We start from the raw sequence: 27,740 nt of genomic DNA on the forward strand, positions 1-27,740 counted from the left end.
GCTTGCACGTGCAAATTCAGCACACACAACATTCCATAATATAAATGTGTTATTTGACGTGTCAAATTAAAAGCTTATTTGAGCGTCGAATAGGGAGGGTTATTTGACGTGCATCTTTTTTTGATTCGCCGCAAAAATCTAAACGGTGTGAGCTCCCGGGTGGCGCAGTGGTCGAAATAGACACTGCATCTCAGTGCAAGAGGCGTCACTACAGTCCCTGGTTCGATTCGAAGCTGTATCACATCCGGCCGTGATTGGGAGTCCCATAGGGTGGCGCACAATTGGCCCAGCGTCGTTTGCGCGGGTGTGCACACAGCGTTTAGCCGGGGTAGGCAGTCATTGTAAATTAGAGTTTGTTCTTAATGACTTGGTTAGTTAAATAAAGGTTACATTTTAATAAAACAATGTTATTGTAAAGGCACACAACTGTGAGAGAGAACACTACGGAACAAATGTCACGACCAACCATTCCCAAACCTTAGGACAGTGTAGCCTAGTAGGTATTGCACCTTGACACATGAGACAGGTCAGCAAATCAACAGCAACTTCAATCAAAATATCTGATAGACATTTTCAATTCAGTCGTATCTCTCTGTGACTCAGTCATTGTGGCACTAAAGACATGCATGTATCCACAGTTTCGCTCGTGCAAGGAGCAGGCGCTGGATTTGCAGGTGACTTTTTCCTGGAATCGGTGTTGCTGAATTATCAGAGGGCTGCCCTGTCCTCTGTTTGTTTTGGTTGTCAGCTGAAAGAAACATGTCTGCAACGGAGAACGACACTGAGTTGCGGGATCTTTTGATCCAAACCCTAGAAAACAATGGGGTGTTGAATAAACTAAAGGTACGTACGTAGCTATATAACTTGTGAAGCTATGTTGAAAGGACAGTTTAAAGACTGAGAATGTTGCTGTAACACAGCTAACGTTAACATTTCGCAATAGCTACATAGATAGCACAGTGGTAACGTTAGCTGGCTATCTGGCCCGCGGTGAAGTCCCCGGTTTACTGTCATGAGATCTAGTGAGCTAGCTAGCTTCTAACTGGATAACCAACTGCGAGTCAACTAGCTAACTCATTTATAAGTATACATATTTAGATACTTAGTTACCTATCTAGTGTATAGCTAACTCGTTTATGCGGCCCACTTGCTTTGGTCAACACCCTCTTTTTGGTGTTCTGGTATTTTGCATGGCAGAAATGCGCGCTGCGGTCTTCCTGGCCATGGATGAACAAGCTTGAGTGGAGGTAAGATAGATAACTAGCTGACTTTGGGAGGGTATTCCAAAAAATCCTGAAAGTTTAGGGCTACTTATTGCTTCTCTTTAATAATGACTTAATTGTATGGATGTGTCTAAAGCAAATGATCTATCCACATCTGCATAACCTTTGACTCTCATTCACCCCCCCCCCCCCCCCCCCCCCCACACAGAATAAAACTCCACTTGTCAATGAAAACTTGAAGACATGTCTTAACACAGAGGATGGTAAACCAGGGTTTTATTATCCACCATGATTGTCATAATCTGCTCATCCCATAATCAACGTACTTTACAATTACTCATTTTTTTCATGATGAGGTTGATCATATCCTTCCATTTGTATGATGCCTGGTGGCCAGCCTTATCATAGACTTCCTGCAGGTGTTCCACATAGACTTCACGCTTGCTGTCTTCCAGCCAGAGATCAACTCAGTGAGTGTGTTACTCCCAGTGGATGGGGCTGGCCTGATATTTGGTCAAATAAAATACTTGCAAATGTCAGTGCTGCATTCACTGTGTGTGTGTTTTATTTTCAGCTAAATGGCCTGGACAGCTGTGAGCAGGTGTCTCATGATCTGGGTATCACTGAGACCGATATGAATAGGACCACTCCTCTGCTGCTTGAGCTTGTCAAGAGAGGCAGACACAGGGAGAAGGCCTCCATCTTCTCAGCGGTAAAGACACACCAGTACACAGGGCTTAACATTTTACTTACATTTATTCATTTACATACATTAGCGTATTCTTTTGCTCTCCAAAGAGACTCTGACATTAGCAGTTGTCCAAACCCGAAGCCTTGCTGATTTGATTGTGCTCTTAAATGGCTATCCTTCACCTCCTGTTGTGTTTTTCCCCCCCCATCCAAATGGAGTGTCCAGCTTGTGGATATAATGGACCGCTTTCCTGCTCTGTTCCCCCTCTGCTTTCCTGCTCTGTTCCCCCTCTGCTTTCCTGCTCTGTTCCCCCTCTGCTTTCCTGCTCTGTTCCTCCTCTGCTTTCCTGCTCTGTTCCCCCTCTGCTTTCCTGCTCTGTTCCCCCTCTGCTTTCCTGATCTGTTCCCCCTCTGCTTTCCTGCTCTGTTCCCCCTCTGCTTTCCTGCTCTGTTCCCCCTCTGCTTTCCTGCTCTGTTCCTCCTCTGCTTTCCTGCTCTGTTCCCCCTCTGCTTTCCTGCTCTGTTCCCCCTCTGCTTTCCTGCTCTGTTCTCCCTCTGCTTTCCTGCTCTGTTCTCCCTCTGCTTTCCTGCTCTGTTCTCCCTCTGCTTTCCTGCTCTGTTCTCCCTCTGCTTTCCTGCTCTGTTCTCCCTCTGCTTTCCTGCTCTGTTCTCCCTCTGCTTTCCTGCTCTGTTCTCCCTCTGCTTTCCTGCTCTGTTCTCCCTCTGCTTTCCTGCTCTGTTCTCCCTCTGCTTTCCTGCTCTGTTCTCCCTCTGCTTTCCTGCTCTGTTCTCCCTCTGCTTTCCTGCTCTGTTCCTCCTCTGCTTTCCTGCTCTGTTCCCCCTCTGCTTTCCTGCTCTGTTCCTCCTCTGCTTTCCTGCTCTGTTCTCCCTCTGCTTTCCTGCTCTGTTCTCCCTCTGCTTTCCTGCTCTGTTCTCCCTCTGCTTAACCCTACTTAACCCTGTTCTCCCTCTGCTTTCGCTGCTCAAAATCAATGGGGGACCCCGGTCAGTAATTCGACCATGATTACTAGATAGCTGGCTAGACTCATTTACCAATCTAAAAAATGTTAACTAGCCTAGGTAATTGAGTGACTGACATAACAAGAGAAACTGCTGATGCACAACCAAATGTAGAAATTGTATTTTACTATTCTAACTTTAAACAGTAAGTTGAGACCCAGACTGGGTTCTTATTTGATCCACGGGCCACCAGTTGCCCGGCACTGGCCTACAACATGAACACACAGATGTTATCATTTATACAACAACATTTAGGCTGTTTGTCAATAGACCTGAGCTGCCCGGAAAGAAAAGAAACTTAGTATATCTCATGGTTGTCATTGACTACCAAATGCAGATATAACTAACAAATGCTAATATTATCTGGGTCATAAGAATGAATCGTGCTTGAAAGGTTGAGATGATTGAGTGAAAATGGTTTTCCTGTTGATCAGTGAGTTTCTGACATAACAAGTTTGTCCTACTTTCTTCCAGTCATGTTTCATACTCTGCTCAAAACAGCAGAATGAGCTCACGTGGCTAATCTAGCATGCTAATGCTTACTGAGAACTCTGTGGGCCACAAAGGTGCACATGAATAACTAGCATGTAACACCACAAAGGACAGTTTGAATCAGGTTATGTAGATATGAATCTCATGCTCACAAGTTGGTTTGTTTTCCCCAGGAGGCTGCCTTTAAAAAGCAGCAAATTCCTTTGAAAACAACCTATGTGGCATCGATATGAGTCAAATGTATTAGTGTCAAATTTGACTGCAAAGTGGAAATAGGATCATTTTGGTCATAAAGTCAGTCTCATCTAAAATGGACATTGGGCATACGTGAGTCACAACGGGTAAATGAAGGTTGGGTTTTGATTTGACGATGCCCACTAACATGGTGTTGAACAGTTGTGGTGATTGCTCTCTATCCAATAGCATAGACAGTGAGACAGACCTGCCCATCAGTCAGACTTTATTTGCACAAGACAAGTCACACATTTTTTTAAATTGATAAACACCTTAGTTAAATGTGCAACTAAAACATTCTTGGCAAAAATGTACAAATGTATTACAGATTTCTTGAGTTATCTTAATTATTCTTTGGATATTGAGGAAGTGAAATAGGCTACAGTGTCATGAGGGACAGAACATCATAAAATGCAAATGAATTACTTAAAAATCATACAATGTGATTTTCTGGATTTTTGTTTTAGATTCCGTCTCACAGTTGAAGTGTACCTATGATAAAAGGTACACATGCTTTGTAAGTAGGAAAACCTGCAAAATCGGCAGTGTATCAAATACTTGTTCTCCCCACTGTAGCTAATAGGTTAATTCTCAACTGTCCTAATGGTTGATATACACTGCTCAAAAAAATAAAGGGAACACTAAAATAACGCATCCTAGATCTGAATGAATGAAATATTCGTATGAAATACCTTTTTCTTTACATAGTTGAATGTGCTGACAACAAAATCACACAAATTATCAATGGAAATTAAATTTATCAACCCATGGAGGTCTGGATTTGGAGTCACACTCTAAATTAAAGTGGAAAACCACACTACAGGCTGATCCAACTTTGATGTAATGTCCTTAAAACAAGTCAAAATTAGGTATGTGTGTGGCCTCCACGTGTCTGTATGACCTCCCTACAATGCCTGGGCATGCTCCTGATGAGGTGGCGGATGGTCTCCTGAGGGATCTCCTCCCAGACCTGGACTAAAGCATCCGCCAATTCCTGGACAGTCTGTGGTGCAACGGAGCGAGACATGATGTCCCAGATGTGCTCAATTGGATTCAGGTCTGGGGAACGGGCGGGCCATTCCATAGCACCAATGCCTTCCTCTTGCAGGAACTGCTGACACACTCCAGCCACATGAGGTCTAGCATTGTCTTGCATTAGGAGGAACCCAGGGCCAACCGCACCAGCATATGGTCTCACAAGGGGTCTGAGGATCTCATCTCGGTACCTAATGGCAGTCAGGCTACCTATGGAGGGCTGTGCGGCCCCCCAAAGAAATGCCACCCCACACCATGACTGACCCACCTCCAAACCGGTCATGCTGGAGGATGTTGCAGGCAGCAGAACGTTCTCCACGGCGTCTCCAGACTCTGTCACGTCTGTTACATGTGCTCAGTGTGAACCTGCTTTCATCTGTGAAGAGCACAGGGCGCCGGTGGTGAATTTGCCAATCTTGGTGTTGTCTGGCAAATGCTAAACGTCCTGCACGGTGTTGGGCTGTAAGCACAACCCCCACCTGTGGACGTCGGGTCCTCATACCACCCTCATGGAGTCTGTTTCTGACCGTTTGAGCAGACACATGCACATTTGTGGCCTGCTGGAGGTCATTTTGCAGGGCTCTGGCAGTGCTCCACCTGCTCCTCCTTGCACAAAGGCGGAGGTAGCGGTCCTGCTGCTGGGTTGTTGCCCTCCTACAGCCTCCTCCACATCTCCTGATGTACTGGCCTGTCTCCTGGTAGCGCCTCCATGCTCTGGACACTACGCTGACAGACACAGCAAACCTTCTTGCCACAGCTCGCATTGATGTGCCATCCTGGATGAGCTGCACTACCTGAGCCACTTGTGTGGATTGTAGACTCCGTCTCATGCTACCACTAGAGTGAAAGCACCGCCAGCATTCAAAAGTGATCAAAACATCAGCCAGGAAGCATAGGAACTGAGAAGTGGTCTGTGGTCACCACCTGCAGAACCACTCCTTTATTGGGGGTGTCTTGCTACTTGCCTATAATTTCCACCTGTTGTCTATTCCATTTGCACAACAGCATGTGAAATTTATTGTCATTGTCATTCCCTTTATTTGTTTGAGCAGTGTAGTAGGTAAGACTAACATAGCTACTGGGTTAGTTCTCAACTGTCCTAATGGTTGATATAGTAGGTAAGACTAACATAGCTACTGGGTTAGTTCCTAACTGTCCTAATGGTTGATTTAGTAGGTAAGACTAACATAGCTACTGGGTTAGTTCCTAACTGTCCTAATGGTTGACATAGTAGGTAAGACTTACATAGCTAATGGGTTAGTTGTCAACATTTCCTCGCAAATATTTCCGTGCCACAACTAACTCTTCCTGTCGCTTCAAGTCTTCTTACCATTTGCAAATAAATGCGAGCTAACCCACTCAAATAAACAGAAGCAACTTTAAACGTCTGTTTTTATGTTATTTTTGTTGTCTTGTTCCTTATGGTACCACACAGGGCGAGGAGGGCAGCCACAGTGACACCAGTCTGAACTTCGTCTCTCTAAAGGGTAAAGGTCAGGGTCACGTGGTGTCGAGGCACAGCGACCCTCTGCCTAAACCACAGAACCTACGGCTGGTGAGGATGCTTTGACCACTGGGAAGTTGACGACCACAGGCTCTGTTTCTAGGCCCCTTACATTAAAGAGATGGAACATGTAGACCCATGTGATACTCTATTGAACAGGTGTGCTGCTCCATGATCAATCACATAAGTAATGCGTTAGTGATAAATGTAAAACATGCATGTCATTAATATTAGCGTAAAAATGTATCATGACAAATCTTGGAACCGTATATCTAAGAATCTTAAAATGCAGAGTTGTTAATCAACTCTGAGGGGTTAGGTCTGTTTGGAAAAAGTGGTGCTGCGGGATATGTTTGTGACATTGTAGCCATCCTGCCGTAATTTGTGTAGAGCAGTGCGGCTCTGCCCACTGAATGTTCTCTCTTCTGTCATGCTGCGTATGGAAGTAGTAGTGTCCCCCTGACTAAGAGTAATTCAGGGGCCAGTCTGTAACAAGAAAAACAGTCAGAAAGAGTAAGTATGTCTTCACTGTAAACTCAATGAGGTGGGCTCATTACATTGACTCGTAGTTGGAAATGCAGGGCTGTGATCATTAGGTAGCACCGTAACAAAGAATTTTGCAACTTTCAGTCAGTTTTCTTCCGTTTTGGTGCCTGATGAACACAACTCTGTTCTATCTATAGTAGGTCATCTGAAATATACAGTTGAAGTTGGAAATGTACGTACACCTTAGCCAAATACATTTAAACTCCATTTTCACAATTCCTGACATTGTAATCCTAGTAAAAATTCCCTGTCTTAGGTCAGTTAGGATCACCACTTTATTTTAAGAATGTGAAATGTCAGAATGATAGTAGAGTGATTTATTTCAGCTTTTATTTCTTTCATCACATTCCCAGTGGGTCAGAAGCTTACATACACTTTATTAGTATTTGGTAGCGTTGCCTTTAAATTGTTTAACTTGGGTCAAACGTTTCGTGTAGCCTTCCACAAGCTTCCAACAAGAAGTTGGGTGAATTATGGCCCATTCCTTCTGTCAGAGCTGGTGTAACTGAGTCAGGTTTGTAGGCCTCCTTGCTCGCACACACTTTTTCAGTTCTGCCCACACATTTTCTATAGGATTGAGGTCAGGGCTTTGTGATTGCCACTCCAATACCTTGACTTTGTTGTCCTTAAGCCATTTTGCCACAACTTTGGAAGTATGCTTGGGGTCATTGTCCATTTGGAAGACCCATTTGCAACCAAGCTTTAACTGATGTCTTGAGAAGTTGCTTCAATATATCCACACAATTTCCCTCCCTCATGATGCCATCTATTTTGTGAAGCGCACCAGTCCCTCCTGCAGCAAAGCACCCCCACAACATGATGCTGCCACCCCCGTGCTTCACGGTTGGGATGGTGTTCTTCGGCGTGCAAGCATCCCCCTTTTTCCTCCAAATATAACAATGGTCATTATGGCCAAACAGTTCTATTTTTGTTTAATCAGACCAGAGGACATTTCTCCAAAAAGTACGATCTTTGTCCCTATGTGCAGTTGCAAACCGTAATCTGTCTTTTTTTATGGCGGTTTTAGAGCAGTGGCTTTTTCCTTGCTGAGCGGCCTTTCAGGTTATGTCGATATAGGCCTCGTTTTACTGTGGATATAGATACTTTTCTACCTGATTCCTCCAGCATCTTCACAGGTTCCTTTGCTGCTGTTCTGGGATTGATTTGCACTTTTCACACCAAAGTACGTTCATCTCTAGGAGACAGAACTCGTCTCCTTCCTGAGAGGTATGATGGCTGAGTGGTCCCATGGTGTTTGTACTTGCGTGCTATTGTTTGTACAGATGATGGTACGTGGTACCTTCAGACGTTTGGAAATTGCTCTCAAGCATGAACCAGACTTGTGGAGGTCTACAATTTTCTTCTGAGGTCTAAACTGATTTCTTTTGATTTTCCCATGATGTCAAGCAAAGAAGCACAGAGTTTGAATGTAGGCCTTGAAATACATCCACAGGTACACCTCCAATTGACTCAGATGATGTCAATTAGCCTATCAGAAGCTTCTAAAGCCAAGACATAATTTTCTGGAATTTTCCACGCTGTTTAAAGGCACAGTCAACTTAGTGTATGTAAACTTCTGACCCAGTGGAATTGTGATACAGTGAATTATAAGTGAAATAATCTGTCTGTAAACAATTGTTGGAAAAATTACTTGTTTCATGCACAAAGTAGATGTCCTAACCGACTTGCGAAAACTATAGTTTGTTAACAATACATTTGTGGAGTGGTTGAAAAACAAGTTTTAATGACTCCAACCTAAGTATATGTAAACTTCCGACTTCAACTGTAAATCTATGTTAGGTTAGTGTTCTGTACTCTTGTTGAAAGTACAAAGGAGGTGTTTGTTAAGATGACTAAAGACCCTTAGAAACATGAACCTGTGTGACCTTGGCCTAAGTTGTGTGGCAGATGCTTTGCTTTAATACACAGGAGCACTGTGCTGTCTGGATCTGCTCTGTTGCACCATGTCCTTGTTCTTCCACTGTAGCTTCCTCTGTCTCCTCTCGTCTTTCTTTCTGTTTATCTGTGTGTCCCTTCCCTCTGTCCCCAAGCAGCTTCGTCCACTCCCTGAGGGAGGAGAGCCTCTCAGGGCGCTCCTTTACTCCAATGAGGAGCGGCACTGGCCTCAATGTGTGTGTGCATGTGTGCATGGTATGTGTATCATTAGCTAAGTTAGTTGTGCACCTCCGAGTGATGAGGTGTGAAATCACATAATTTGCCTCCTGCCTCAACTGTAATGAATGTTGTTTTGTAACGTTTGCTGTCAGCCTTGGAATCAAAAGTCTGTACTTTAACATTCAATATGGAGATTATGGACTTGTACTTTTCTGTTTGTTCTTGTTTTTTGTATGTATTTCTGTGTGTGTGTGTGTGTGTGTGTGTATTTCTGTGTTTGTGCGAGTGTCCTTCCTTCACTGCACTCCTGTCTGTGGTCTCACTCACTCACTCACTCACTCACTCACTCACTCAGCCTGTATGCTCTGGGCAGTGACACAGAGGGTGATGGGGACCAGCTCTTTTCTGACTGATAATAAACTGAGCTGTTCGGAGAACAGATGAGCTGCATGCTCAAGGCATCCTCTCTCTCTCGGTGTGTGCGTGCGCACACCTTTATATCAACTACATGTCTACTTCAGTGAATGTCTCCTCGACCTTAGTTAATGTGTGTTATTGTTGACTGTGTGTGTCCTCCAGACAGGCCTTGCCTCTTCAGTTCATCCCCCAGGAGAGCAGCAGGTTTGGGGAGGGGAGTGGGCAGCAGCACCCTGGTCTCCCTTTTGGACCTGGCCAGCCAACGGAGTGCTGCAGGTGGGGGGGTCCCACGCAGGAGAATCCCACCACAAAGACCTCTCAGGCAGCAGGAACGGTGAGAGAAGCATGTGTGTGTAAGGAAGATATACAAAGCATTAAGAACACCTTCCTAATATTGAGTTGCACCCCCTTTTGCCCTCAGAACAGCCTTAATTCTTCGAGGCATGGACTCTACAAGTTGTCGAAAGTGTTTCACAGGGATGCTGGCCCATGTTGACTCCAATGCTTCCCACAGTTGTCAAATTGGCTGGATGTCCTTTGGGTAGAGGACCATTCTTGATACACACAGGAAACTGTAGAGCGTGAAAAACCCAGTGACATCAATAAGGGATCACAGCTTTCACCTGGATTCACCTGGTCAGTCTGTCATGGAAAGAGCAGGTGTTCATTATGTTTTATACACTCGGTGAATACTGGAATATAGGATGCATCTTCAACATCACTATGTGAATGGTAAATGCTTTTATTTCTGCCATTTTTTTCTGTCAAGCACTATTACACTTGATTGATGTGACTAGGTTTGTTATGGTTTTTTGTTGTGAAGTAATGCTTGAATTCTTTCAGGTACTTCACACTCCAAAGACAAAGGATTGAAAGACTTTAAAATGATGGACGATAAAACTGGATCTTCCGTGCAGGGTTCTAAATAAACAGAGTTTAAAAACTAGCGGACAATTAGAAAAAGCTCAAACCAAGTTTATTCACCCAATGGGTCAGACAGCTGAACAGACAAATACATGTTCCTTCCCAGCACAAGTATTTCTACCCCACTTCAGGCAGAGTCATCTCCTTTTCTCTGAACGTCACATCTTTATTGCTAGGCAGGAAGTTAGATTGTGGGTAATAAACTGTTCTTTCTTCCTTAATGTACCTGACCTCTGCCCCCATTCCTCACTAATCCACAGCTTTGGTCCAGGAATGGTTGTTATGCCATGATATCAGGGCGTGATTGGACCTGCAAACTGGATTGCTGGGGGAAATATCATTCTACTGTTGGGATTTTTTTTAATTTTAGGGCATTTTGGTCAGAAATGTTGTAGATGGGAAGGTTCAAGACCCTAGTGAGACACCACGGTAGAATGGAGGGATGTATTGCAGGTGAAAATGGAGGAATTATGATTTACTGGGAAAAATGGGTTGAACTGTGGCTGTATGAATTAATGAGTGTTGGAATAAATACATACGCATGCACAGTATAAATGTTTGAGGTCCTCCAATCAGGAGTGAGGGTGGGGGCTTTGCCCTGCCGGCATCTGGGGGCAAGCACACCCACTGACCAGAGCACCCACTGATGCGAGCGGCCCTTCATATTGTCTTGGTATTGTTTTTATACTTAAAAAATACCTCTGTTTTAACAGATGATGACGTGGACTATGATGATGACTTTAACAGGTAATGTAGGGCATTGTCCTGTATCTTCACTAGATCTTACTAGCTATTTTTAGATGGTATTCAGTGCTCATTCACTCGTATGCCTTATCTGTACAATGAGAGAGATCAATCTAAAGGGTTTCCTGTGTGTCTGGTTCACCTCCACCAGCCATCCATCAGATATCTCTAAGAGTGAGGTGAGCATTGGAGGAGAGATTGAGGAGGTTTCCGTCGAGGGACCTGACAACAGCAATAAGGTATGTATGATAGTAAGGATAACAGGCATTCAGCCCTACGTATCTGTGTTCAGATAGTGAGCAGCAGTGGGTTCCTCGTGGGTTCCTCTGGTAGTCTAGACTCAGAAACAGGAAGTGATTTACTGCTGTTTTGTTCAGGTTTAGTTCTATGTAGAGAAAAGGAAAGCTGCTTGAAGACATTCACTTGCAAATGTCAAAGAGTAAGCAATCGGTGAATTAAAAACCCGGTATAGTGTGGGTATATGAATCTAAATGGAATCAACAGTTTATTCTCTTTGAGTACACTACATGACCAAAAGTATGTGGACACCTGCTCGTCCAATACCTCATTCCAAAATCATGGGCATTAATACGGAGTTGGTTCCCCCTTTGCTGCTATAGCAGCCTCCTCTTCTGGGGAGGTTTCCCACTAGATGTTGGAACATTGCTGCGGGGACTTGCTTCCATTCAGTCACGAGCGTTAGTGAGGTTGGGCACTGATGTTGGGCAAATAGGCCTGGCTCGCAGTCGGTATTCCAATTCATCCCAAAGGTGTTTGATGGGGTTGAGGTCAGGGCTCTGTGCAGGCCAGTCAAGTTCTTTGACACTGATCTCGACAAACTATTTCTGTGTGGACCTCGCTTTGTGTACAGGGGCAGGAAAGGATCTTCCCCAAAGTTGGAAGCACAGAATCGTCTAGAATGTCATTGTATGCTGTAGCATTAAGATTTCCCTTCACTGGAACCACGGGCCCTAACCTGAACCATGAAAAACAGCCCCAGACCATTATTACTCCTCCATCAAACTTTACAGTTGGCACTATGCATTCGGGCAGGTAGCGTTCTCCTGGCATCTGTCAAACCTAGATTAGTCCGTCGGACTGCCAGATGGTGAAACGGGATTCATCACTCCAGAGAACGCGTTTCCACAGCTCCAGAGTCCAATGGCGATGAGCTTTACACCACTCCAGCTGACGCTTGGCATTGCACATGGGGATCTTCGGCTTGTGTGCGGCTGCTTGGCCATGGAAACCCATTTCATTAAGCTCCTGATGAACAGTTATTGTGCTGATGTTGCTTCCAGGCCGTTTTGAACTCTGTATTGAGTGTTGCAACGAGGACAGACCATTTTTACTCGCTTCAGCACTCGCCGGTCCTGTTTCTTGAGCTTGTGTGGCCTACCCCTTCACAATAACAGCACTAACAGTTGACCGGGGAAGCTCTAGCAGGGCACAAATTAATTTGACAAATTGACTTGTTGGAAAGGTGGCATCCTATAATGGTGCCACGTTGAAAGTCACTGAGCTTCAGTAAAGCCATTCTACTGCCAATGTTTGTCTATGGAGATGGCATGGCTGTGTGCTCAATTTCATACCTGTCAGCAACAGGTGTGCCTGAAATAGCAGAATCCTCTCATTTGAATGGGTGTCCACATACAGTGCACTCTGAATGTTTTCAGACCCCTTCACTTTCCATATTTTGTTACATTATAGCCTTATTCTAAAAATGATTAAATATTTTTTTCCCCATAATGACAAAGCAAAAACATGTATTAAATTGTAAACTGAAATCACATTTACATAAGTATTCAGACCCTATACTCAGTACTTTGTTGAAGCACCCTTGGCAGTGATTACAGCCTTGAGTCTTCTTGGGTATGCTGCTACAAGCTTGGCACCAGTATTTGGGGAGTTTCTCCCATTCTTCTCTGCATATCCTCTCAAGCTCTGTCAGGTTGGATGGGGAGCTATTTTTAGGTCTCTCCAGAGATGTACGATCAGGTTAAACTCTGGGCTCTGGCTGGGCCACTCAAGGACATTCAGTGACTTGTCCCGAAGCCATTGTTGCGTTGTCTTGGCTGTGTGCTTAGGGTCTGAGGTCCTGAGCACTCTGAAGCAGGTTTTCATCAAGGATCTCTCTGTACTTTTCTCCGTTCATCTTTCCCTCCCAGTCCCTGAAAACAATCTCTACAGCATGATGTCGCCACCACCATGCTTCACCATAAGGATGGTGCCAGGTTTCATCTAGATGTGACGCTTGGCATGAAGGCCGAAGAGTTCAACCTTAGTTTCATCAGACCACAGAATCTTGTTTCTCATGGTCTGAGTCCTTTAGGTGCCGTTAGCCCGCTTGGAATTTGCCTGTCATGTGCTTTTTACTAAGGAGTGGCTTCCGTCTACCACTCTACCATAAAGGTAGAGAGATGGTTGTCCTTCTGGATGGTTCTCCCATCTCCACAGAGAAACTCTGAAACTTTGTCAGAGTGAACATCGAGTTCTTGGTCACGTCCCTGTCCAAGGCCCTTCTCCCCCGATTGCTCTGTTTTGGCCAGGCGGCCAGCTCTAGGAAGAGTCCTAGTGGTTCCAAACTTCTTCCATTTAAGAATGATGGAGGCCACTGTGTTGTTGGACCTTCTAGGATGCAGAAATGTTTTGGTTCCCTTCCCCAGATCTGTGCCTCGACACAATCCTGTCTCGGCCCTCTATGGACAATTCCTTCAACCTCATGGCTTGGCTTTTGCTCAGACATCACTGTCAACAGTGGGACCTTATATAGACACGGGTGTGGTTCTTTCCAAATCATGTCCAATCAATTGAATTTACCACAGGTGGACTCTCAAGTTGTAGAAACTTCTCAAGGATGATCAATGGAAACAGGATAAACCTGAGCTCAATTTCGAGTCTCATTGCAAAGTATCAGTCAAAAGTTCGGACATTACTCATTCAAGGGTTTTTCTTTATTTTGACTATTTTCTAAATTGTAGATTAATAGCGAAGACATCAAAACAATGAAATAACTCACATGGAATCATGTAGTAACCAAAAAATTGTTAAACAAATCAAAATATATTTTATATTTGAGATTACTCAAAGTAGCCACCCTTTGCCTTGATGACAGTTTTGCACACTCTTCACATTCTCTCAACCAGCTTCATGAGGTTGAATGCATTTGAATTAACAGATGTAACTTGTTAACCTTTCTGATCTCCCCATCCCGGATCCGGGTTCGTGAATACAGACTCAAGCTCATTACCATAACGCAACGTTAACTATTCATGAAAATCGCAAATGAAATGAAATAAATATGCTAGCTCTCAAGCTTAGCCTTTTGTTAACAACACTGTCATCTCAGATTTTCAAAATATGCTTCTCAACCATTGCAAAACAAGCATTTGTGTAACAGTATTGATGGCTAACGTAGCATTTAGCATTAGCATTCAGCTGGCAACATTTACACAAAAAAACAGAAAAGCATTCAAAAAAATAATTTACCTTTGAAGAACTTCAGATGTTTTCAATGAGGAGACTCTCAGATAGCAAATGTTCAGTTTTTCCTGAAAGATTATTTGTTTAGGACAAATCGCTCTGTTTTCTGCGTCACGTTTAGCTATGAAAAAACCCCTGTATCCAGGATTGTGTAAATCTATCAGCAAGCTCATTAGCATAACACAACGTTAACTATTTATGAAAATCGCAAATGAAATGAAATAAATATGCCATCTCTCAAGCTTAGCCTTTTGTAAACAACACTGTCATCTCAGATTTTCAAAATATGCTTCTCAACCATAGGAAAACAATAATTTGTGTAAAAGTAGCTAGCTAGAGTTAGCATTTCGCGTTAGCATTTAGCGTTAGCATTAGCGTTAGCATCCAGCACGCAACATTAACAAAAACATAAAAGCCTTCAAATAAAATAATTTACCTTTGAAGAACTTCTGATGTTTTCAATGAGGATACTCTCAGTTAGATAGCAGATGCTCAGTTTTTCCAAAAAGATTCCTTGTGTATTAGAAATAGCTCCGTTTTATACATCACATTTGGCTACCAAAAAAAATCCATAAATTCAGTCCTCAAAACGCAAACTTTTTTCCAAATTAACTCCATAATATCGACTGAAAACATGGCAAACGTTGTTTAGAATCAATCATCAAGGTGTTTTTCACATATCTCTTCATTGATACATCGTTCTTGGACACATGCTTTCTCCCCTGAATCAAATGGTAAAGTGGAAGCAGCTGGCAATTGCGCACCGAATTCGACGCAGGACACCAGGCGGACACTTGGAAAATGTAGTCTCTTATGGTCAATCTTCCAATGATATGCCTACAAATACGTCACAATGCTGCTAAGACCTTGGGCGAACGACAGAAAGTGTAGGCTCATTCGTTGCGCAATCACAGCCATATAAGGAGAGAATGGAAAACAGAGCTTCAGAAATTCTGCTAATTCCTGGGTGATGCATCATCTTGGTTTCGCCTGTAGCATGAGTTCTGGGGCACTTACAGACAAAATCTTTGCAGATTCTGAAACTTCAGAGTGTTTTCTTTCCAAAACTGTCAAGAATATGCATAGTCGAGCATCTTTTCGTGACAAAATATCGCGCTTAAAACGGGAACGTTTTTTATCCAAAAATGAAATAGCGCCCCTAGAGCTCTAAGAGGTTAAGTTAATTTGTGGAATTTCTTTCCATCTTAATGCGTTTGAGCTAATCTGATGTGTTGTGACGAGGTAGGGATGGTATACAGAAGATAGCCCTATTTGGTAAAAGACCAAGTCCATATTATGGCAAGAACAGCTCAAATAAACAAGCAGAAATGACAGTTCATTACTTTAAGACATGAAGGTCAGTCAATCGATAAAATTTCAAGAACTTTCAAGAAAGTTTTTTCAAGTGCAGACGCAAGAACCATCAAGCGCTATGATGAAACTGGCTCTCATGAGGACCTCCACAGGAAGTTACCTCTGCTGCAGAGGATAAGTTGGAGTTACCAGCCTCAGAAATTGCAGCCCAAATAAATTCTTCATCTCAACATCAACTCTTCATAGGAGACTGCGCGGATCAAGCCTTCATCGTCAAATTGTTGCAAAGAAACGACTACTAAAGAACACCAATAAGAAGAGACTTGCTTGGGCCAAGAAACACGAGCAATAGACATTAGACCGGTGGAAATCTGTCCTTTTGGTCTGATGAGTCCAAATTTGAGATTTTTGGTTCCAACCGCCGTGTCTTTGTGAGATGCAGAGTAGGTGAACGGATGATCTCTGCATGTGTGGTTCCCACCTTGAAGCATGGAGGAGAAGGTGTGATGGTGTGTGGGTACTTTCCTGGTGACACTGTCTGTGATTTATTTAGAATTCAAGGCACAGTTAACCAGCATGGCTACCACAGCATTGTGCAGCAATACGCCATCCCATCGGGTTTGGGCTTAGTGGGACTATCATTTGTTTTTCAACAGGACAATGACCCAACACACCTCCAGGCTGTGTAAGGGCCATTTTACCAAGGAGAGTGATGGAGTGCTGCATCAGATGACCTGACTTCCACAATCATCTGACCTCAACCCAATTGAGATGATTTGGGATGAGTTGGACCGCAGAATGAAGGAAAAGCAGCCAACAAGTGCCCAGCATATGTGGAAACTCCTTCAAGATGGTTGGAAAAGCATTCCTCATGAAGCTGGTTGAGAGAATTCCAAGAGTGTGCAAACCTGTCAAGGCAAAGGGTGACTACTATATGGTCATTTGTTTAACCTGTTTTTGGTTACTATATGATTCTATATGTTATTATTTGTTCGTTTTGATGTCTTCACTCTTATTCTACAATGTAGAAAATAGTAAAAAAAAATAAAGAAAAACCCTTGAATGAGTAGGTGTGAACTTTTGACTTGTAGTGTATAGTTTACATTAGATTAGCTAAATATGGCCTGTTCACTATCATCATGCCCTAGTGATATGTTTGCGTATCATCAGTTTGATGAGATCACTCAGGACCTCAGTGTATCTCAGCTCAGCCAGACTCAAGGAGCTGACTACATGGAGGTGGTGGCATGACAGTCCATCAGCCTTACACCACACAGGCCATTTCTACTATGTTAACTATTATTTATGTTGTCTGTACCAGAGGAGGCTGGTGGGAGGAGCTATGTGAGGATAGGTTCATTGTAATGGTTGCAATGGTATCTTTGGAAAGGAGTTAAACGTGGTTTCATCATTTGATACCGTTCCATTAATTCCATCCCAGCCATTACAATGAGCCCATCCTCCTATAGCTCCTCCCACCAGCCTCCTGTGGTGTGTACATAGTTTGTGTACACAGACCTAATAAAATTACCACTTCCCCAGATTGTTCTTGAAGACTGTTTCTATTGTGCTCCTTTATAACATGTATACAGATGAATGTCAAGGATCTCAGGGATGACATGTTGATACATGAATGACATGTTTTCTGTCAATCTGAAACCACAATGGGGGAGTTTACTGTAATTTATGCTGTGGCATTAACATACGTTGGCAGACGGTTTCAACCACAAAGACCAGGGTGGTTTTTCTTACAAAGAAGGGAACCTTTTAAAAAAAAAATGAAGGCAGACATTGAATATCCCTTTGTGCATGGTGAGGTTAATAATTACATTTTGGATGGTGTATCAATACGTCGTCAGTACAAAGATACAGGCGTCCTTCCTAACTCGGTTGCCAGAGAGAAAGGAAAATGCTCAGGGATTTCACCATGAGGCCAATGGTGACTTTTTAAAACAGTTAAGAATGTAATGGCAGCACGTGACTTAACCCCACAGTCCCATTAGGGTGATTTCTCCCTTTCTCAGCTGTCTATCAACAGTCTCCTTGATTCCAAGCCCGAATGCATATTTAGACTCTGACCCATCCCAGGTCAGTGGCTGTTGTTGTCGGCAGATGAAGACGCAAGTTTGGCTGCTGACCAAGTTACCAGGAAGATTGTGTGTGCATCCATAAAGTGAGTTGTGGGTTTACTCTTGTGGGTTTTATGCTGTTAGCAATTCTGACTTGTTACTTTCTTACATTTTAACTGCACATACTGTACTGTTTAACATGAAGCTAATGTTTGTGTATATTTCAGATATGACATATTTACAGTTGAAGTCGGACGTTTACATACACCAGAGCCAAATACATTTAAACTCAGCTTTTCACAATTCCTGACATTTAATCCTAGTAAAAATTCCCTGTCTTAGGTCAGTTAGAATCACCACTTTATTTTAAGAATGTGAAATGTCAGATTAATAGTAGCGAGTGATTTATTTCAGCTTTTATTTCTTTCATCACATTCCCAGTGGGTCAGAAGTTGACATGCACTCAATTAGTATTTGGTAGCATTGCCTTTAAATTGTTTAACTTGGGTAAAAGTTTTGGGTAGCCTTACACAAGCTTCCCACAATAAGTTGGGTGAATTTTGGCCCATTCCTCCTGACAGAGCTGGTGTAACTGAGTCAGGTTTGTAGGCCTCCTTGCTCACACACGCTTTTTCAGTTCTGCCCACACATTTTCTATAGGATTGAGGTCAGGTCTATGTGATGGCCACTCCCATACCTTGACTTTGTTGTCCTTAAGCCATTTTGCCACAACTTAGGAAGTATGCTTGGGGTATTTGTCCATTTGGAAGACCCATTTCCGACCAAGATTTAACTTCCTGACTGACATTTTGATGTTGCTTCAATATATCCACATCATTTTCCATCCTCATGATGTCATCTATTTTGTGAAGCGCTCCAGTCCCTCCTGCAGCAAAGCACCCCCACAACATGATGCTGCCACCCCCATGCTTCACGGTTGGGATGTGTTCTTCAGCTTGCAAGCATCCCCCTTTTTCCTCCAAACATAACAATGGTCATTATGGTCAAACAGTTCTATTTTTGTTTCATCAGACCGGAGGACATTTCTCCAAAAAGTACCATCTTTGTCCCCATGTGCAGTTGCAGTCCGTATTCTGGCTTTTTTTATGGCGGTTTTGGAGCAGTGGTTTCTTCCTTGCTGAGCGGCCTTTCAGGTTATGTCGATATAGGACTCGTTTTACTGTGGATATAGATACTTTTGTACCTGTTTCCTCCAGCATCTTCACAAGGTCCTTGGTCCTTTTCGCACCAAAGTACGTTAATCTCTAGAAGACAGAACGCATCTCCTTCCTGAGCGGTAGGACGGCTGCATGGTCCCATGGTGTTTATACTTTCGTACTATTGTTTGTACAGATGAACGTGGTACCTTCAGACGTTTGGAAATTGCTCCCAAAGATGAACCAGACTTGTGGAGGTCTACAATTTTTTTTCTGAGGTCTTGGCTGATTTCTTTAGATTTTCCCATGATGTCAAGCAAAGAGGCACAGAGTTTGAAGGTAGGCCTTGAAATACATCCATAGGTACATCTCCAATTGACTTAAATTATGTCAATTAGCCTATCAGAAGCTCCTAAAGCCATGACATCATTTTCTGGAATTTTCCAAGCTGTTTAAAGGCACAGTCAACTTAGTGTATGTAAACTTCTGACCCAGTAGAATTGTGATACAGTGAGTTATAAGTGAAATAATCTGTAAACAATTGTTGGAAAAATTACTTGTGTCATGCACAAAGTAGATGTCCTAACCGACTTGCCAAAACTATAGTTTAACAATACATTTGTGGAGTGGTCACTGTGCATTCATAGTTTGCACTGGTGCCATGGCTTGTTTCTATACTGAACAACAATATAAACACAACAATCAACAATTTAAAAGATTTTACTGAGTTACAGTTCATATGAGGATATTGGTCAATTGAAATATAATCATTAGGTCCTAACCTATGGATTTCACCTGAATGGGAATACAGATATCACAGATACCTTATAAAAAAGAAAATGGGCCTCACAATGGGCCTCAGGATCACCTCACGGTATTTCTGTACATTCAAATTGCCATCAATAAAATGCAATTGTGTTTGTTGTCCGTAGCTTATGCCTGCCTTCCCATACCATAACCCCACCTCCACCATCAGGCGCTGTGTTCACAACGTTGACATCAGCAAACCACTCGCCCATACATGTGTTCTGTGGTTGTGAGGCCAGTTGGACATACTGCCAAATTCTCTAAAACATTAAATTCTCTGGCAACAGTTCTGGTGGGCATTCCTACAGTCAGCATGCCAATTGCATGCTCCCTCAACTTGAGAACTGTGGCATTGTGTTTATTTATTTTTTGTCCTGGTGCCACAGGGTTGTAAATTACAATACGCATGCGGGAGCTCCAAGAATCGTCTGAAACTGTTATTAGGTAACATGTAAAGTGTTGGTCCCGTGTTTTATGAGCTGAAATAATAGAACATTTCTCAACTTTTGTGCACAAATTTGTTAACATCCATGTTAGTGAGCATTTCTCCTTTGCCAAAATTATCCTTCCACGGGACTGGTTTAGCATATCAAGGAGCTAATACAACAGAATGAACATTACACATGTGCACCTTGTGCTGGGGACAAAAGGCCACTTTAAAATGTGCAGTTTTGTCACAACACAATGCTGCAGATGTCTCAAGTTTTGAGGGAGCTTGCAATTGGCATGCTGGACTGCAAGAATGTCCACCAGAGCTGTTGCCAGAGAATTTAATGTTTACTTCTCTACCATAAGCTGCCTCCAATGTAATTTTAGAGTATTTGTCAGTACATCCAACCGGCCTCACAGCAGCAGACCACGTGTATGGCGTCGTGTGGGCGAGCAGGTTTGCTGATGTCAACATTGTGAACAAAGTGCCCCACAGTGGGGTTATGGTATGGGCAGGCATAAGCTACGGACAACAATCACAATTGCATTTTAAACATGGCAATTTGAATGCACAGAGATCAGTGATGAGATCCTGAGGCCCATTGTCGTGCCATTTATCCACCGCCATCACCTCATGTTTCAGCATGATAATGCACTGCCCCATGTTGCAAGGAACTGTACACACTTCCTGAAAGCTGAAAATATCCCAGTTCTTCCATGGCCTGCATATTCACCACGTCACCCACTGAGCAGGTTTGGGATGCTCTGGATCGACCCGTACGACCGCGTGTTCCAGTTCCCACCAATATCCAGCAACTTCTCACAGCCATTGAGGAGTGGGAAAGCATTCCACAATCAAAACCCTGATCAACTCTATGTGAAGAAGTGTCACACTGCATGGGGCAAATGGTGGTCACACAAGATACTGACTGGTGTTCTGATTCACGCCTGTGACCAAAAGATGCGTATTTGTATACCCAGTCATGTGAAGTCCATAGATTAGAGCCTAACGCATGTATTTAAATCGACTGATTTCATTATATGAACTGTCAGTATAATTTGACCGAATTTTGAAAAGAATAATGGCAAATGTTGTGCAATCCAGGTGCGGAAAGCTCTTAGACTTCTCTAGAAAGACTCACAGCTGTAATCACTGCCAAAGATGCTTGTACAACGTATTGACTCGGGTGTGAATACTTATGTAAATGAGATATTTCTGTATTTTATTTCAAATAAAATAAACATTTCTAAAAACCTGTTTTCACTTTGTCATTATGGGGTATTGTGTGTAGATGGGTGAGAGAGAAAAAAAATACTTTCAATACATTTTTAATTTGGACTGTAACAAAATGTGGAATAAGTCAAGGGGTATGAATACTTTTCAAAGGCACTGTAAAATGTATGTATGCTTTATTCACATGATAGTACTAATCAGTGACACCGCTTTGCTGAATATCAAGTACTTTGATCTTTGAGACTTTATCCCCCATGTAATGCATGTCTGCAAAATAATGCACACTGTTTCCAGTGTACCTAATGTTCAAGATAGTTGAATGAATAGAAGTGAGCAATCAACAGTCAATATGTTTCAAAGGTCAATAAAGAGTTAAGGTGTAATGAGCATGTTTCTTGAGTTCTTCTGCTCAGATCGTGTGATCTGCAGGTGTCAGCCAACAGGTTATTATTTGAGAACGTCAAGTGCATGCTGCGACACTGCTTGGTTCCACAGCTGACAGTCTAGGTTGATCAAACGGAGAACAACTTGACTTCTTCCTGTTTTCTCTAATTGAGAGATTCTGAGGTTCACAGCTTCCTTTCAAACTTGGCTTAGAATAGTCCCAAGAGTATTTTGAAACGATTACTCCGTTATTCTGGTAAGTCCTCTCTTACACAATACATGGGATAATATGTGACTTAAGCAATCTTACCATGTTTGTTTAATAAAATATTTAATTTACTGTTCTTAATGTAAGGAAAACTGCTGGGTTAAATATGTTCAACATGCACTTTAATCTTTATTTGTAAACATGACATTCAACTAGATCTTACTGTAGATTACATTGTGTGTATTGTAATAAAATCAGTTCATTTCAAAACATACCTGAATTTCATACCTGAAATTAACACAGTTGATTGCAACTCGTTTCAGTTCTACTTTTTGACTGTATTGTCTGAAATGTAATTGTCTACATTATACAATTTTAATTACCATTCATTTCACAAAAGTATGTTTTTCTATCATAAGTCTGTCACCCTAGGAAAAAGTACTCAATTGTCATTCTTGAGTAAAAGTATTTGGTTTTAAATATACTTAAGTATCAAAAGTAAAAGTATGAATCATTTTTTATTCCTTATATTAAACCAACCAGACGGCACAATATTCTTGTTTCTTATTTTTATTTATGGATAGACGGGCACACCAACACACAGCAGACAATGTACAAATAAAGCATTTGTCTTTAGTCCACCAGATCAGAGGAAGTAGGGATGACCAGGGATGTTCTCTTGATAAGTGTGAATTGGACCATTTCCCTGTGCTGCTAAGCATTCAAAATGTGACGAGTACTTCTGGGTGTCGGAAAATATATTGAGTAAAAAGTACATTATTTTCTTTAGGAATATAGTGAAGTAAAAGTAGTCAAAATAAATAGTAAAGTAAAGTACAGATACTCTGGGAATAAATCCCCCGAAATCTCAGGGTCTTGCTGAAATGTATGCATACACTCTGCAGCTAGGAAAGGGGAACCTCACCGCAGAGAATAAGCAATGTCCCACAAAACATATTCTACAACATATCCTATGCAAAAGCCTTTGACTAGGCTGTCTGGCCCAGATTGATCCTTCACAGCCAACATGAAAGAACCTACATGGTTGTAGTTAAGCCACCATCACTAATAGGTCAGAAGAGAAAAATAAAATAAAGCCAGTGGATGTACCTTTAGAAGACCTCAGAGGGATGTGTAGAAAATAGTAAGGTATGTGGATGTACTGTATGTCTTCACTTCTAGCAGGTGGTGGGGGATGTTATATAAGAATGGAAATACAGTAATACAGTATGTTTGAGTAAACTAACATGGATGAAGGTATACATAAAATTATTTTCCATGCATACATCTGATATAATTTCTAGATATCCAATTAGCTTCATAAGAACTCACAATGCTCCTTGTACATACATTAATTTCTTCAATATCCACTTAGATGATCATGTGCTTCAGTTGCCATTTGATTAGGGAAGTCAGGCGAGATGGAAAATCCAACCATTGTTGCCTTGCTGTCATCTTTATGCTTTGGGAACAGCCACCATGCAGAAGTGAATAATAGGAACAACAACCAGAAGCAGAACAACAATTTAATGTCTTTGTCAATAGCATTGAGACATTTTTAGATTCAAAACACAGATTTTTTTAAATGACAAATGTACAATGAACTGCCAATTGATAATGCCAGCATTGCCCCTAAAAGTTGCAATACTGACATGAATTACTGTGTGTCATTGAAAGCCAACCCCAGTTGTGCACTTTAGATACTTAACCACACTCTTGCATTTAAAGAAGAATTTGGGTCACTCAAGCAAGATTGGGGTTATGTGACCTGGTTCTCTGCAAATTTCCTTTCTCTGAATCGCACCACATTGCCAACCCTATTTGACTCCAGATTACTTCAGTCACACTTTTGTAAGGATGTTAATTAACTACAATCAGAATTTTGCTTTGTAGTTAAAATAATATACGTATACAGTAGTTGATAGTGATAGGATACATTTCAATAAAACATAAATGCTTTTTTTGGGGGGGTGCCATGAGTACACATTGTATGTTGAAATAAATTCCAAGTGTGTTATTAAATTAAAGACCTGTTCTTCTCTGAGTGCTCTCTCTATTTATCCATAGGAGAAAATGAACTATACGGATAATGCAGAGGAAACAGTTAACAATTCAGCGGCGTATGACTATGATTGGGTGGAGCCATGTAATATGGAAGAAAACAACAGTGTGGAGAGAGTGGTGCGACTCTACATCCACTCTGTCATCTGTATCCTGGGTTTACTGGGCAACATCCTGGTGATCGTCACCTACGCCTTCTACAAGAAGGCCAAGTCCATGACGGACGTTTACCTTCTGAACGTGGCCATAGCAGACATGCTGTTTGTGGTGGCTCTACCCCTGATCATCTACAATGAGCAGAGTGACTGGGCCATGGGGATGGTGGCCTGTAAGGTTCTCCGTGGGGCCTACAGCGTCAACCTGTACAGTGGCATGCTGTTGTTAGCTTGTATTAGCACCGACCGCTACATTGCTATTGTCCAGGCCCGTCGCTCCTTCCGGCTCCGCTCCCTGATCTACAGCCGCATCATCTGCGCTGCAGTCTGGAGCCTGGCCCTGCTCCTCTCTGTCCCCACCTTTGTCTACTACGAGCGTTATGTGCCTGCACACAGCACCATTGGAAATTATTATGACAACTATGATAACAACAATGCTACAACACTGTTTGATCTGGAGAACACCATATTCTTAGAGGAGGAGGAGGAGGACTATGTAGTCTGCAACTTCAGGTTCCCAGACAACGCCACGGCCCGTCAGATGAAGATCCTGGTCCCGAGCACCCAGATGGCGGTGGGCTTCTTCCTGCCCCTGTTGGTCATGGGCTTCTGCTACGCCAACATCATTGTCACGCTGCTGCGTGCCAAGAACTTCCAGAGGCACAAGGCGGTGCGCGTGGTGCTGGCTGTGGTGGTCGTGTTTATCATCTGTCATCTGCCCTACAACGCCGCACTGCTCTACGACACGGTCAACAAGTTCCAGATCCAGACCTGCAGTCAGGTGGATACCACCGAAGTGGCCAAGACAGTGACAGAAACGGTGGCCTACCTGCACTGCTGCCTCAACCCGGTCCTATACGCCTTCATCGGGGTGAAGTTCAGGAACCACTTCAGGAAGATTGTGGAGGATGTGTGGTGCATTGGGAAGAGGGTCATGAATCCCCGACGCTTCTCGAGGGTCACGTCAGAGATGTATGTCTCCACTGTCCGCAGGTCTATGGATGGATCCTCTACAGACAACGCATCTTCTTTCACCATGTGAGGACGAGACCCTGTGGTGGAGACTGCTACTGCTGTGAACCCTAGCGCCGTCTGATACATTTATCAATGTACCTATGCCATCTTTATTGAATGTTTCCATAAGCCTTACATGAAATAATCAATGTAAAATAACAAAAGTGTTTATTTAAATGATAACTACTGTAATGACAACTGTTTCTACTTGCTGTTTATTGTTTATGAATATGATATATCGGTTGTTGCTTTTATGCAGTTCTGTCTTTGGTTAATGCACAATTGTGGTTTATGTCTGTGTTTGAATGTATTTTGAAAGACGAAATAAAAAATACTTTTTTATGGCCTATATTAATTTCCTAATGTATTTATTAACGGAAGGACAATACTGTGTAATTTGGGTTTCAGCCATGGCAAACTGCTCACAATTAGTAGAAGTAACAGCGTTGTTATTGTTACCCAGTAGATGGGGCCATTTACACTCTTTACACTATGCCTCTACACAGTCTGGAATGAAGCGTTGTAAAATCAGTGCGGAGACAGCTTCCCTAGAATTAAGTGAGTTCTACAAAGATAAGGCAGTATTGTTGTTTAAGAAAGCCAAATACTAGGTCATATTTGATTTGAGTGAAATTATGTTATTGCCTTAGGTAATTGGTTCATAGGACAGGCAGCCTCATATGCACTATTTAGTTAGTGCATGCTCTTGTCAACGTAATGTTACAATTGTTGCCGGTTTACAACCTTTGAGGCTTGATTGCTGTCATTTGTGCTCACTTGCTAATTAAAGGTCCTAATGTAATTGTCTGTCTCTATGTAATACCTGGTGTACAGTTGTGAGAAGCTTCTGCGGGGATCTGTTGTGTTCATGACTCTGCCCTCAACCTATCTTTATCAACAATTCATCTTTAATCATGACTAAGCATATATGACACCCCTGATTCAATTATTAAAATCATAATTTGTAATTAACCAACCATTATGTAATTTTAAATTTTTAAAACGAAACAATCGTCCTATTTTCAACACAGGAGGCTGCTGAGGGGAGGACGGCTCATAATAATGACTGGAATGGAGTAAATGGAATGGTATCAAACACTTGGAAACCATGTATTTGATGTATTTGATACATTCCACTGATTCCACTCCAGTCATTACCACTAGTCCGTTCTCCCCAGTTAAGGTGCCACTATCCTCCTGTGATTTTTAAGTAATGTAAGTTATACTACTCCTGCAATAACATCTGCCTAATATGTGTGTGTGACCAATACAATTTGATTTGATATAGTTTTAGTACAAAGGAGATATTGTGAAATGTAACCTTGGTTTGACCAAGTGGATAAAACAAACTGTACTTGGCAAACATTGTGCGTCTCCTGCGCAAGTCACACCATCACGCAAGCCACATGGCTGTGAGAACAACTGCCAAGTCCTCCTCTATTCCCATGGCAATAAATAGTGTCAGCTCAGCTTCCAAGGCCAACTCATGAAGCGAATTGATCGATGCTGGACTTGGACTGAAATAGTTAGCTGTACTCATTTTGGGTGTTGGGGTGTTGTGCCGAAAAGCTCTCCCTGACAGAATTCGTCGCATGAATGCGCACACACTCAATTCTTCATGCCTGCGACTTGCTTGCTAGTTGAGATAGCAAGAAAATAGCCTTGCCGCAATCCTCCCCCATCTTCTAATTTCCTTAATTTTGTGGCTAGGGTCAAATACTTTCTGTGGCACACACTACTGGTCAACATGAGCTACCAAAATGATTATGAAGTGTGCCAAGTCTTGCAGTCCCAAGATAGAATGGGGGGAGAATTTCGGCAGGCAATCAAATAGCCTTGCCAACCCCCCCTTCTAATTTCCTTAATTTTGTGGCTAGAGTCAAATACTTTCTATAGAAAAAACTTCATATCAGGATAGGCAACCAAAATGAATAATTAATGTACAGTGGGGCAAAAAAGTATTTAGTCAGCCACCTATTGTGCAAGTTCTCCCACTTAAAAAGATGAGAGAGGCCTGTAATTTTCATCATAGGTACACTTCAACTGTGACAGACAAAATGAGAAAAAAAATCCAGAAAATCACATTGTAGGATTTTTATTTGTATTTGGTCACCTACAAACAAGCAAGATTTCTGGCTCTCACAGGCCTGTAACTTCTTCTTTAAGAGGCTCCTCTGTCCTCCACTCGTTAACTGTATTAATGGCACCTGTTTGAACTTGTTATCAGTATAAAAGACACCTGTCCACAACCTCAAACAGTCACACTCCAAACTCCACTATGGCCAAGACCAAAGAGGTGTCAAAGGACACCAGAAACAAAATTGTAGACCTGCACCAGGCTGGGAAGACTGAATCTGCAATAGGTAAGCAGCTTGGTTTGAAGAAATCAACTGTGGGAGCAATTATTAGGAAATGGAAGACATACAAGACCACTGATAATCTCCCTCGATCTGGGGCTCCACGGAAGATCTCACGCTGTGG

At 42.4% G+C, this 27,740-nt stretch overlaps 2 protein-coding genes across 11 annotated transcripts; both read left to right on the top strand.

The window, feature by feature from the left end:
• The first annotated feature begins 280 nt into the window (after positions 1-280).
• Positions 281-18,142, top strand: LOC110522507 (centrosomal protein 43). 10 transcript variants are annotated; one of them, XM_036976138.1, is made up of 11 exons: positions 548-843; positions 1,198-1,247; positions 1,432-1,486; positions 1,580-1,693; positions 1,798-1,935; positions 6,130-6,249; positions 9,439-9,610; positions 10,914-10,947; positions 11,096-11,183; positions 17,830-17,914; positions 18,038-18,086. In XM_036976138.1, exons 5-10 carry the CDS (start codon positions 1,858-1,860, stop codon positions 17,911-17,913), a joined length of 576 nt encoding a protein of 191 aa, XP_036832033.1. In that variant the 5' UTR covers positions 548-843; positions 1,198-1,247; positions 1,432-1,486; positions 1,580-1,693; positions 1,798-1,857; the 3' UTR covers position 17,914; positions 18,038-18,086. The 10 variants fall into 10 exon arrangements, with proteins under 10 accessions (XP_036832029.1, XP_036832030.1, XP_036832033.1 ...); XM_036976139.1 differs by having other exon boundaries at positions 1,621-1,693; XM_036976137.1 differs by having other exon boundaries at positions 1,643-1,693.
• A 3,373-nt stretch (positions 18,143-21,515) lies between these two features.
• Positions 21,516-25,801, top strand: LOC110522508 (C-C chemokine receptor type 6). Its single transcript, XM_021600950.2, has 2 exons — positions 21,516-22,077; positions 24,097-25,801. Exon 2 carries the CDS (start codon positions 24,103-24,105, stop codon positions 25,285-25,287), a length of 1,185 nt encoding a protein of 394 aa, XP_021456625.2. The 5' UTR covers positions 21,516-22,077; positions 24,097-24,102; the 3' UTR covers positions 25,288-25,801.
• The last annotated feature ends 1,939 nt before the right edge of the window (positions 25,802-27,740 follow it).

Source organism: Oncorhynchus mykiss, chromosome 4, assembly GCF_013265735.2.
Source record: "Oncorhynchus mykiss isolate Arlee chromosome 4, USDA_OmykA_1.1, whole genome shotgun sequence".
Classification (NCBI taxonomy): domain Eukaryota; kingdom Metazoa; phylum Chordata; class Actinopteri; order Salmoniformes; family Salmonidae; genus Oncorhynchus; species Oncorhynchus mykiss.